Here is an 11863-nt window from a genome sequence, read left to right on the forward strand (position 1 = left end):
GAAAGGCTATATTTTCCATTTCTCCTTATGGGAAACAATTTCAAAGTAAAGGTCTTTTCGAAAATAAGTCAGTGTACGGTGTACTGATGCAGTATCTCCGTGTGTGTATACTGACAACAGACAGCAGTCGAGTAGTTGAAAATGTTTTATATATACAACTCCAAATTCTTAACAACTATAAAAGCAATACACATATGCGTGTTTCCTACTGGGGGGCTCAACAAATCTGATGAACTGCTTGCGGTTGTGTAAAATGTAAATCAGAGAGCATTTCAGATGAAACATCGCGTATTTGACAAATTCCTGCACATGTGATTTTGATGCATATTTGGCTAACACGTTATGACACTGCCACGCAATATCACGCTATACCTATGGACTAAAAAATGAAAATGGCTACCGAGGCTCCTACCAAAATGAAATGAATTGATCAGATGGCTTCCTTGGTACAAATGTGTGAAATGGCAGTTCATAGCTGCTCCTTGCCGTCGCTCCTTTCTCTCTTCATCTTCTTCATTTTCATCCTCCTGTTCTGGAACCAGATCTTCACTTGTCTCTCGGTTAAACAGAGTATGCGGGCCACTTCATAGCGTCGGTCTCTTGTCAAATACATGTTGTAAAGGAACTCCTTCTCCAGCTCTAATGTCTGATATTTTGTGTACGGGCATCGCTTCTTTCTCGTGGAGCGTGCGTGAATCCAGTTTGCTGCAGGGTTGTCTGCAAAAACAGATACATATGAAGTAAAGACGTGATGAATATGTTTTTCATTTTCAACTTCAATGAATGGTTCTCAAATTAGGGTTCGAGGACTTGTGAGGACACTGGTGCTGTTGCAGGAAATCAAAAGCAAACTGTAAAAATGTTTAATGTGACAGACAATGTGTTCCTGTTTTTACTGGTAGGCCTAGGTAAAATAACATCACAGAGCATTATTTATAATAGGCCTATAATTTAACTTATCCCTAAAGTCTACTTCAGGTAAAATCTCATCAAAAAGAAACAATGTGTGTACATTTTGGACGTCCTGTGACATGAAAAACTTCAGGATCCCCTGTAATAACCCTAGCAGGGCGGGTTTCCCCCTTCCCGAGCCGAGGTAGCCTATAGTACGAGACACTTTTATAGGTTAGTAAAACCTCCAGTTTTACACACCCAGCTCATGCAATTCTTAGGGCTGTAAATCAGCATTGGCTATTTCGTTTACTTACTTGGGTCAAGTTGTTGTTGTTTCTCCTCTTTGGGCTCGCTGTGGCTCGAAAGCTCACTTCCACTGTGCTCTTTGGTCGCTTTTTCTGGACACTCCGATACTCCACACGCAAAATCACCAGCGAGCGGCCGAGCCTCTGCATCCAACGTGTCGCACTCTGCTTTCGGTGGCAATACCTCTGGCTTTGTCCCGTACGGCCGGCTGCTGGAGTGAAATCCGGCGAAAGAAACGTGGTTGGAGATGGGGTCCATCCAGGAGCGGACGCCGACATATCTGCCGTCCGAGCCGGGGAGATGGGACTGGTGGTGGTGGTGGTGGTGGACATACGGATGATAAATCCCCTGCGGGTGAACAGAGGACCAAGACGACGAGAAAACGGCGGACTTTGGTGCAAAATTGCAAGAGGAGAAGTCTGCGTTGTCCCCAGCACCTGACGGCCTCGGCGCAACCGTGTGCGGAGCCTGAATAAAGCGAGCACCGTACACATCCTCCGGCTCCTGCCCCATTATAGCGTCCACATAGCAGTTACTGAGAGTTCCACTGGAAGACATTTTTGATCTCTTCCTACTCATATAATAGGGGTTGCACTGTTAGGGGAAGCTTCCCTCTATGAACAATCATAGTATTTTTGCTGGCCTGCATCTACAGGGATTGGTTACATGGATCACGTGGTCATATTTACCAATACAGCGAGTAAATCAATCCGGCCCTTTTTTTTTTTCGTCGTCAGGTTTAATTTAGCTTTTCATTTCACAAATAATAAAAAGCCCCATCAGATGTGACTGGGGGGAGAAAGCAATCGCTCAAATGAATGCAAATGGTTTTGGGTGTTTCTCATGTGCGGGTGGCCGCAGGACGCTGCAACCATACAAGCAGATCAAAAAAGGAATAGGCAAAGACATATTTCCCGTCCCAACACACACACACACACCCCACACACACACACACACCACACACACACACACACACACACCACACCCCACACACACACAACACACACACACAGAGTGCACCAACACCCCGTGTCTTTACTTAATGTTGGAGAACACGCTTCTAATATCGTCCTCATGCCCTCAATGCTAGTAAAATGCTTTATAGACTTAAAGAGTCCTTGTAAAATAGATGTAATAACATGTTGTAAAACAACAGACGCCATTTCCGTTCACATTGCGGTGTAGGCCTATCCATTGTTAATATTCGGCGAATAAAAACACATTTTCTGGCTTGGTTTGATTTTTATAAGCTAAGATGGAAACTGCAGTTGTGAAATTATTGTATTCATTCAAAGACAGGCAATAATGTCTTTATGTATCAATAAATATTTTATGAGGTGTGTGTGATTATACATGCCGTCAATAAAAAAAAACAGACCGGAGGAACGACTTGGGGAAGCAAAGTCCGTCTGTGTGTAGCTGTATCAAAAGGTGTAATTTAAATAGAATATCTCGCCTTTTTTGTGGAAAGAAATTATTATTTTCTTTGTTTTGAAAAAGACTTCAGGTCAGAAAATAAGAAGCAAATTTTAAGAGAAATAGTCAAGATTTAGGTCAAATATGCAGACTGGGGCAGACCAATAGTTGCGTGTAATTTTATCACATATAATCTTAAAGTATAAAGTTATCCTGCAGTACAACGAAAAGAAATGTAACGTGGCTGTTGAGGCCTCGGAAGGAAGGTTACAGACAAGCCTTGCCTGTGAATTTGTGCTTGAACATAACTTAAAGACTGCTGGTATAGTCCCAAACAGAAAAACACTAGATTTGTTTGATTACACGACCTCCCCCCTTTGCGTCTCTCTGCTGCACTGTTCGGACACACAGAAAGGCTGGACAAGATTTCTCTCCTTTATTTAGGTTAAGTTATTTGTGCTTAATTTCACGAATAGTATCTGATTTTCCGTTTGTCTTCAGTGAGCTGGAATATCTTTAAGATCATGCAATAATATGCTAAGTGTTGCAGTATCCTAACAACTAAAAACCGCTCTTGGTAAAACTGCGGGTAGCACACACTAAATATTTTCATGTTTTTTATGGTTGTGTAGGCTCATCGTCCGCTCATGTTGGAAATAATTATACTCACATTTAATAAAACTAGAAATACAATAGGGACATTTTTAGAACATTTATGTTCTTTCAGTAGCTAACGTACAGCTCGTTTAGAAGATGTAGGCTAACCTATTTTTTTTTTTAATTTTCCTCTCTTCATAACCGCTGTACGCACACTAACGTCTGCGTCAATGCAAACAACACCGAAGATTTCCACGGTGATACAGGCCTAGTCACTAATAACAAATTAATTGTAGACCAGAGCCTTGGAGAGCATATCAAACACAAAACAATATTATTTGATAATTTATTAAGATACATGCCACAAACATGCAGTCAATTCACAGATTAACATCGTTTTCAGCCATAGAAACATTACACTGTTGAGCAAATGGCTTGCACTTAGTGTAAAACAAATGTTGCACTACATGACACGAAATGTGCTTTCATGACTGAAAATAGGAGTAATTTTTTTTCCAGCTCGCCATCGCGACACAATAGAATATCCACGTCTGCAGGCTACAGGGAGGAAATCTACTTTTCCAATAAGTTAAGACCAAAAAGTGTTACCCTGATGAAATATAATAAAGACACGACGCCACACAAAGTACTAAAAATGGCTTATATGCAGTCACAGTTTCGTTGAAATTGAAGATACACGTCCAATGCCAATAAAGCATCAAACTGAAGATGAGAGAAAATGAAAAGACAGCTAACCACAGACACATGCACGCTCACGAAAACGTGAGATTTGAGGTGAGTTCACGGATGCGGTTTTCTCTGTTCATTTTCTTCAGTTTCATCCTGCGGTTCTGAAACCAGATCTTGACCTGCCTGTCGGTCAGGTTGACGCCCCTGCTGATCTCTAGGCGGCGCTCTCGGGTCAAATACATATTGAAGAGAAACTCCTTCTCCAACTCCAAGGTCTGGTGCTTTGTGTAGGGACATCTTTTCTTTCTCCCACTTTTTGCAGTTAACCAGTTGCTTGTCGGCGTGTCGCCTTTGCAGTCTGTAAACAATCCAAATCAGAGACATTCAGTCATTCAGGGATCCAGCTTGAACAAACTCTTACCTGCTGCTTTGGATTTTACCTCTGGGAAATAACACACGATATAAAATGTTTTAATTAGTCACGTAGCCTACATGACACCACCAATAAAAGATACTTTAAATGACCCCCCCCCCCCCCAACTGATTGAAACGCGCATCAGGATGACACATTTATAAAGCTTGAGACATGATCAACAAATCTATTTCACAGGTTTAATATGCATTAACATGTTTGATTAAATTGTTCAAATGATCAACTTGAAAGTTCATTTCAAACACTGATTTTCTCATATTCTAATTAAAGACACAGACTCATATTCAGAATACACAGCTGTAAATGAGCCAATTCTGGAAGCTCCATGCGTGATTACATGTTGCATTCATGCAACAAATTATGGCAAGCTGTGAAACCCATGCAATAAGCCAAAATATAAAGAAAGTGACGTTTTTTGAAATGCCCATTATTTGTATTGACATTTATCTGAGCAAAAAAGGACACAGTCTGCATGCTGCATGGTAAAACCATTCACTGTTGCCCATTACTGCAACCTGAGAAAGACTCTCATTAAACATTACGACTTTAGGGTTGTTTGTGTTTTATACTTGGTTTTATGATGCTGGAGCCTTCTCAGCACTGCAGCGCCACAAGATAAAAGCTTTCATTGTAGCCAACCCACCTTTCCCCTCCTTCTGAAGCAGTTCAGGACTGGACACAGAGGCGTCCATGGAGCAGCTTTTCTCCCCAGAGCTGGACTTTAGATCCGGGCTTTCTGCTGGGACCGGTGTCCGTGAGGTATCGGGGTTTTGAGGAACGTCGTCACATTTCTTTTCAACCTCTGTAAAAGTATGCGCCGAGGAGGACTGCGGTTTCGGGGTGAGCCGGCTGAGCTGCATCAGTGTTGGGTTTGGACTCGGCGGCTCATGGCAGTAGTTTTCCTGATGTTTCCCATTCGCATAAGTTTGGCTCAGTCTGAAATAGCCCGGAACCGGGATCTCGGGACCATCAACAGGACAAGACTCGGAAATAACGTTAGAATATACGGGGACATCTGACGAGCTGACATTTTGTACTCTCTTATCGGAGTACATGCAGCAGTTACTCTCTTCCTTTATGCTCTGTGAAAATGTACAGTTTGACATCTGACTGGACGACTCTATTCTGCAGGGTCTATTCGGATCAGTCCAGTTATCTATTTGAGGTATGTACGAGTGGACATTCATGCCCATATTTTGGTGGTTGACCTCCCCTCTTTTGCCGAAAGACGGCAGGAGTCCACAGGTTTGCATTCCGTAAGTTCCCATTTGTGAGCCAGACGGCATGTACATGTTGCTGCTGGAGTAAAAGCTGTCCGACCTGCATGCACCAATTAAAGAGTCCACTAAAAATGGGTTTGCCGCAGGAGAGCTACTGGGAAAGGACATTTTGGGGGGTTAAGTTCTTTAGAGGAGAGAGATGTCCTTTGTAAGCTGACATATCTAGGAAAAACAATCTCCGCGTAAGTCAGGATGCCTCCCGACCACATGACAAGCCCACCAATGAGATTTGAAAATGGCCTTGAGACGCAGCCTCCTCTCCGTGCGCGCGCGCACACACACACACACACACCACACACACACACACACACACACCACACACACACACACACACACAACACCCACACACACACACACACACACACACCACACACACAGCGGATGCAGACGTGGTCAACAGCGACACCTACAACACGGACTTGAAATTGGTGTAGGACTTAACAGAGACTGTTCAACCAAAACTGAAACAAAGAGGTGTTTTAAAGACGATTCATCAGAAAACAGTCCACCTTCACTTGTATCTGAAGTGGGCAACAACTGAAGCGCTATGACATGTTTTAAATGAGTTAAATGTTTCAGAAGATATATGTGTCTTTGTGTGACAGACCGAGGAAAGCGAGTGTGTATGTGTGCGTGTAAAATGCACACGTATGACGCATACAGGCGACAACTGCAGACTGTCTGAAAGAATGTAACCATCTCAACTGAATTTAATGTTTGCTTTTATTCATATCAACCATTCACACCAACAACCGAGCTCACACTAACTGTATTTAGCATTTTACTGTCTCGAATATCTTTGAATTGAAATAATGGAAAAATAGAATAAAGAAGACAAATTGATTTACATATGCCTGTTTGCGGTGTCATTTTGTTCATCATTTCAGGTTTCAATGTTTGTTTTATTTCTTGCTCTTATATTACAAAAGTGAAACAGTTTCATTTTTGTAAGAAAACAGCATCAACCCCTTCGATGCAAGGACAACGGTCATTCAGATGTCTTGCAACATGTCAGCAACAACATATGTAAGGTAAAATGTATGTTCACACATTTAAATTGAGTGACTAGAAGTGACTAGAAGCTCTGTAGGCTACGCATGAAGGTCAACATTATGACCTATTATTGTTTACAAATAAACTCCACTTCAGACGGATAGAAAATGGCCTTTATTATTTGCACAGATTATTATTAAGCACATTATCTGTATTTTTCCAGAGGTATTTCCAATGTTCAAAATAAAACCTGGCAGTGTGTAGGCTGGCAATTATTTTGCCCAGGGATCCATGTTTTGTCTGCAAGGATGGAAAATGTGGTGCAAGATAAACAGTGTGGCCTGTGAAACTGAGGGGGGGGGGGGGGGGGGGGGGGGGGGGGGACACATTGGACCTGAAAAATATCCTTCGACTGAAAATCCAATGTCAGGCCAAAATAACTGCAACGCTCCTGCAGGACTGGTGTTACAAATACACAGCACACAGGAAATGGAGCTTGATATAATTATATCTTTGGTATTGATGCGATAAGCTTTAAATAATCCTACAACTTGTTTGAGAGGTCATGTAGAGCTGTCTTCAAGGCTCTTAGATATTTACAGATGGCTGTAAATAGCATAAAGCCGAGTATGCAAATCATCTCACATCACAGGATTCACAAACAACAAAATAAAGGCTTGTTAACCCAAGTATAATCACTTGTCTAGAAAATACATTCATCGGTGCACCACGTTCCGTTATTTTAGCCTACAGGAAAAAAAAAATAACGGTAATGGTTTAATAATGGTTTAATTATGTTTCTTATAATAGAATTTGCTCAAATATAACATTGGGCTATTTTATATTCTATATCATGTGACGCACTCATTTCAAAAAAATCTTTATAACATGGTAGTATATTCTCCAGGTAGGCTATAATAAATTCATATATGCACACAATGTACCGTAAAAGTGGACAAACAAATTGGACCTCGGATTATGCAGCAATATTTAAAAAAAAAATAACAATAAGAAACCAGGAGATCCACAAATATTTCAAACAGAAAAACGCATAAAATAATAAAACAAGGAAGCAGTTAATCGAAAAAAGACACCGACATTTGTTCTAGTTTCGGGTAAAACTTTCCTTTTTGGTAATAACCCTTATATTTTAAGAGCAAATAGCCAGACGCAGATAAAAGATCATTTAATAACAGGTACAGCTGCAAAATGAAATCAAATGAAAGGAAACGTTAAGCAACTTTTCTCAATAATCCATCAACAATATCTGGAGAGACTGCAGTGGCCTAAGGTTGTGCGGCCTTCAGGTAAAGATCGAGGTCTGTATTTTTTGAAGGTTACGATTAAAAAAAAAAAGACAGGAGTAGAAATACTTCTTTAGTTTGTCCTTTCAAAAACACTTGTATTTGCCGTCTGGAAGACACAGGAGTTGCATCAGTTAAACTGCACTGAGTGTAATACTTCTTGTGTATTAAGACTAACAGTTCTTGTTTTCTTAAAACGAACTATAGCCTGTAAACTACTGTTGAATGATTGGATTTCAAAAAAAAAAGACAAAGGGATTTGGGATTTACTCATTTTTAAATAATAAAAGAGTACAATCTCTTGAAATCAAAACATAATTTGGGCCACTGGGTGGAGTTTGAATAAAATAAGAATGTAAACATAACCTGGGTTGAACGGATTATTCGGACACTGAATGCTTTTCATGCAGGTGGATGTTAAATGTGGCTGAACTCTGCCTTTCCGCTTCCACACGAAGCTGCAAGTCTGCCCTCATGTGGATACAACGAGAAGCAAAGTGCAATGCCCTACACAGTTGGTAATGCAATTCCACTGTAGGATATTAAGACAACCCAATTAAACGCTTAATGAAACCTCAGTTTTATAATTGCCTTTTTGGGAAATAAGTGTAGATGTGATGCATCACAAATGAAATTACATTAATCTCCAAACTTATTTTTTTCATAAAAGAAGATGAAAACAAGGGACGTATTTGTTTCTGCATATAACTAAAGTTAAAATAATCACATGCATGATCAATAAAGCGACTGTTTTGTGTGAATGCGTTTATTTACTCCGCCCCTTTGATTATAAAAAAAAAAAAACAGATACACACCACTGAGGTTAAGCATGGCACTCAGCCTGTGGTCAGTGTATAGTGGAGCTGCACAAAGATGGAAACGTTTCGCCTGCATTAAATCAAGATTTAAAAAAACGCACTTTTTTTCGCCAGCAATCAGATTGAAGATTAAAATTGAATAATTACAATATTTCTCCTTCGCAGCAGATCTAAAGGCGTCAAGGGCACATTTCGCCTAATGAGAAAAGCAGATCCAAATAAAATGTTACTTACTCTTTATGGCGGTCCTTTTTAGAATAGCATTACAAGTGTCCCAACATGTCAAAAGGAGCTAAACATGGACGGGATGCGCAGAAATCTCTTGAATTCTCCAAACATTTGTAGCTGGAGTGAAACTACTTTGGTCTGGGGGCTGGGCTGGGACACGTTCAATAGCCCCCTATTTAAACATTTACAGCTGCGTTTATTATACTGTCTAGACGGTTCAAGGTTTAGTAAACAATCCACTGTTTGAAAGCAGAGGAAATAACGGTATTATACAGGCCTACAAGCGCCACATTTCTCCACTGATGAATCTTTAGAAGACGACAAAGCCTTTTCTCATCTTGTTTTGGTTGGTTGGGGATAAGTTCATGTGACAAGCTTTGTGACTATCATACACCATTTGTCGTGTCTACTTTATTTCACACCACAACGTGCATTACATGCGTCGTATGAATGGACAGTACACAAGGAAAAAGCCTACATATATTTTATATAAATAATTTCAAAGCACAGCTCACGCTTTGCTGGAATATTTGTCAATAACGCCCCAAAAAAAATGTGTGAACACAAATAAATAGATGCAGAAATTGTTTGTAAAAAATATGGCATCTGCAAAATGAACTTTTTAGACGGGATTACGAGGATTCAAATATGCAGGAGACCAGTCTTTAAAATGTGTGTGTGTGTGTGTGTGTGTGTGTGTGTGTGTGTGTGTGTGTGTGTGTGTGTGTGTGTGTGTGTGTAATGTCAGGTATCAGAATAAAGGATTCCCAGTAAAATACTGAAGGCGGTCGCGGTTCAGCTTTTTCTCTTTCATTCTTCTGTTCTGAAACCAAATCTTCACCTGCCGATCGGACAGATTTAACATCCTGGACAGCTGAAGTCGCTTCTCTTTGTTAATGTACACGTTGAAGAAAAACTCTCGTTCAAGTTCTCGGATCTGGTATTTGGTGTAGGGACACCTCTTCTTCCTGGACTTGGTTGATGAACCTATACGCAAGAAAAAAGATAACGAGAAAACGTTACGATCAAATACTATATAGCCTATGTAGACAACAATGCAGGCAACAGGTTGACAGATCCATTTATTTATCCATTCATTTGTGCACAAAGGTGCGCCACACTCACAATGAGAGAAACAACAGCGGGATTTGCATTCGTATGAACTTCCAGACTACTGATTTGATGCGAAGGATAGAATATGTATAGGTATTGCATTCCCTAAAAGTATTGCACATCATTACTTATAAACTGATGAAATACACTTTTAGAAAACGAATTTCTTGAACGATCTATCCCCTTCCAGCAACACATTGTTGTTGTCAGACACAAGTCAACCTTTAAACTATAACTTAACGGTTTCCCCATTGTAAATGTCTTTACAACCGTAAACTAAACCTTATAGGGATATAAAAATCTTTTGCATGCTTATAAAGCTGCACCCTGGACGGCCACGGCAGTGGACACAGCGCAGTCCAGACGCGCTTTTGTCTAACTTGCACACCTTATATTCAAGACAAAGGGGAGAACACTTACTCTGTTGGTTGTTGTTCTTGTCGCCGCAGTTGGAGGATGAGTCCTCGTCGGCGCTCGCGTCAGCTTTGTGCTGCTCTAGTTTTGTAAAAGCCTGATTGGTATTCGCAGCATCTCCGGGAGCAGCAGAGTCTGTCTTTTGTTTGGGGAGCTCCGCGTTGGGCTTGTCCGAGTTAGGGTTGTCCAAAAACTGGTCAAAGCCCTGTGGGAGAACCCCATTTCGGCCGACACCGGGGAGGAAATTGCACGGCGAGCTCGTCCCCCCGTGGTGGCCGTACAACGACTCATTTTTGAATATCACATCAGCCCTGCTGCTGGAGGACTGGAACAAGTCCCGATGCATTATCTCGTCCGTTGAGTAGTAAGACGCGTAATTGCCCCTGTAGTGCCATTTGCTGGGATGGTCCAGTCCATAATCCCTGAAAGAGACTTCTCGGACAGGTTGGATTTGGGCTATATTGGGAGAATAGGGGAAATTAATCTGACACGAAGTAGTCTGCGGTAAAAAGGAGGAGACTGATGTAAAATCGGGCGTCGAAACGTAATAAGTACAGCTCGGCAAATACATATTTGACGCACAGCTGCGATCATCGTATTCCGTCATATCTCTTCTTCCCCTTTTCCTCTTTGCAACAGCAGAGGAATTGGCAGCTTGACTGTGTTAAACTTTGTCCATCTATAGCACCACAGGCGCGTGGAAAGGAAAATCGGAAACGTAGGCAGACCTGCATTACATCTTGATCGATTCTTGAGGTAATTGTGTCATGTGATCCAGCCAAGAAATTACCATACATCAATATCAGTCATTAAAAACTGTCCGGAGAAACTCATGTGAGCACATGCAAGAGACTTCATTGGCTCCCTGACTGCAGAGGCAACTCCTCTCCAGCCTTCTTACCCTATAGCTCACGGAAAAGCTATTCCACCGTTGTGAACCAGCGCTGGAGTATTTAATTGAAAGCTTTACAGCATCATGGTCATTGTATAATGACATGTAATGGCAGCCGCACGCGCTCAATAGTCCATATATTTGCGCACTTTGGAGTTGGCAGCGTGTGTTTGTTGCAACAGTTAGGAAACATTGAAGTTGACCTCCGAATTCAATGCAAAGCTTGAGGAAAATGGTACCAAGGCCACCGTGTCTGCACTTCCGCTGCACAGTCACCCAGAAGCCTGTGGGATTCACCAGCGTCTCATTAAGTCGGTTTTTAATGCAAATACATTTTAGGGTTCATTGCGTGTTGAGCACCGTGATGGTTGGAAGACAAGTAAATACACAGCAGGGAAATATTGCCATATAAAATGTATCTCGGTCTGCAATACGGTGCGGAAACGCTCAGGCACCACAAAAGAAATAAGACCACAAACCACTGC

The 11863-nt window shown here is 41.3% G+C and overlaps 3 protein-coding genes across 3 annotated transcripts; all 3 read right to left on the reverse strand.

Annotated features, from left to right (window-relative positions):
* Positions 1-406: 406 nt before the first annotated feature.
* Positions 407-2090, reverse strand: hoxd9a (homeobox D9a). Its single transcript, XM_032530121.1, has 2 exons — positions 1209-2090; positions 407-717 (listed from the first exon to the last, which is right to left on the reverse strand). Exons 1-2 carry the CDS (start codon positions 1777-1779, stop codon positions 470-472), a joined length of 819 nt encoding a protein of 272 aa, XP_032386012.1. The 5' UTR covers positions 1780-2090; the 3' UTR covers positions 407-469.
* A 1455-nt stretch (positions 2091-3545) lies between these two features.
* hoxd10a (homeobox D10a) lies at positions 3546-5825 on the reverse strand. The gene is made up of 2 exons (XM_032530120.1): positions 4980-5825; positions 3546-4261 (listed from the first exon to the last, which is right to left on the reverse strand). Exons 1-2 carry the CDS (start codon positions 5722-5724, stop codon positions 3987-3989), a joined length of 1020 nt encoding a protein of 339 aa, XP_032386011.1. The 5' UTR covers positions 5725-5825; the 3' UTR covers positions 3546-3986.
* A 1021-nt stretch (positions 5826-6846) lies between these two features.
* On the reverse strand, positions 6847-11176 carry hoxd11a (homeobox D11a). The gene is made up of 2 exons (XM_032530287.1): positions 10493-11176; positions 6847-9946 (listed from the first exon to the last, which is right to left on the reverse strand). The coding sequence occupies exons 1-2, from the start codon at positions 11091-11093 to the stop codon at positions 9711-9713; spliced, it is 837 nt and encodes a 278-aa protein (XP_032386178.1). The 5' UTR covers positions 11094-11176; the 3' UTR covers positions 6847-9710.
* Positions 11177-11863: the final 687 nt, after the last annotated feature.

The sequence above is a fragment of the Etheostoma spectabile genome, chromosome 11 (genome assembly GCF_008692095.1).
Source record: "Etheostoma spectabile isolate EspeVRDwgs_2016 chromosome 11, UIUC_Espe_1.0, whole genome shotgun sequence".
NCBI classification, from domain to species: domain Eukaryota; kingdom Metazoa; phylum Chordata; class Actinopteri; order Perciformes; family Percidae; genus Etheostoma; species Etheostoma spectabile.

What these genes read in the sequence shown, in the direction of transcription:
- hoxd9a (XM_032530121.1), bottom strand. Translation starts at nt 1,779, where the DNA reads ATGAGTAGGAAGAGATCAAAAATGTCTTCCAGTGGAACTCTCAGTAAC. An exon ending in ACAACAACAACTTGACCCAA is followed by an intron (nt 718 to 1,208) that starts GTAAGTAAACGA and finishes CTGTTTTTGCAG; the next exon opens with ACAACCCTGCAGCAAACTGG.
- hoxd11a (XM_032530287.1), bottom strand. Translation starts at nt 11,093, where the DNA reads ATGACGGAATACGATGATCGCAGCTGTGCGTCAAATATGTATTTGCCG. An exon ending in CAAGAACAACAACCAACAGA is followed by an intron (nt 9,947 to 10,492) that starts GTAAGTGTTCTC and finishes TCTTGCGTATAG; the next exon opens with GTTCATCAACCAAGTCCAGG.
- hoxd10a (XM_032530120.1), bottom strand. Translation starts at nt 5,724, where the DNA reads ATGTCCTTTCCCAGTAGCTCTCCTGCGGCAAACCCATTTTTAGTGGAC. An exon ending in GCTTCAGAAGGAGGGGAAAG is followed by an intron (nt 4,262 to 4,979) that starts GTGGGTTGGCTA and finishes GATTGTTTACAG; the next exon opens with ACTGCAAAGGCGACACGCCG.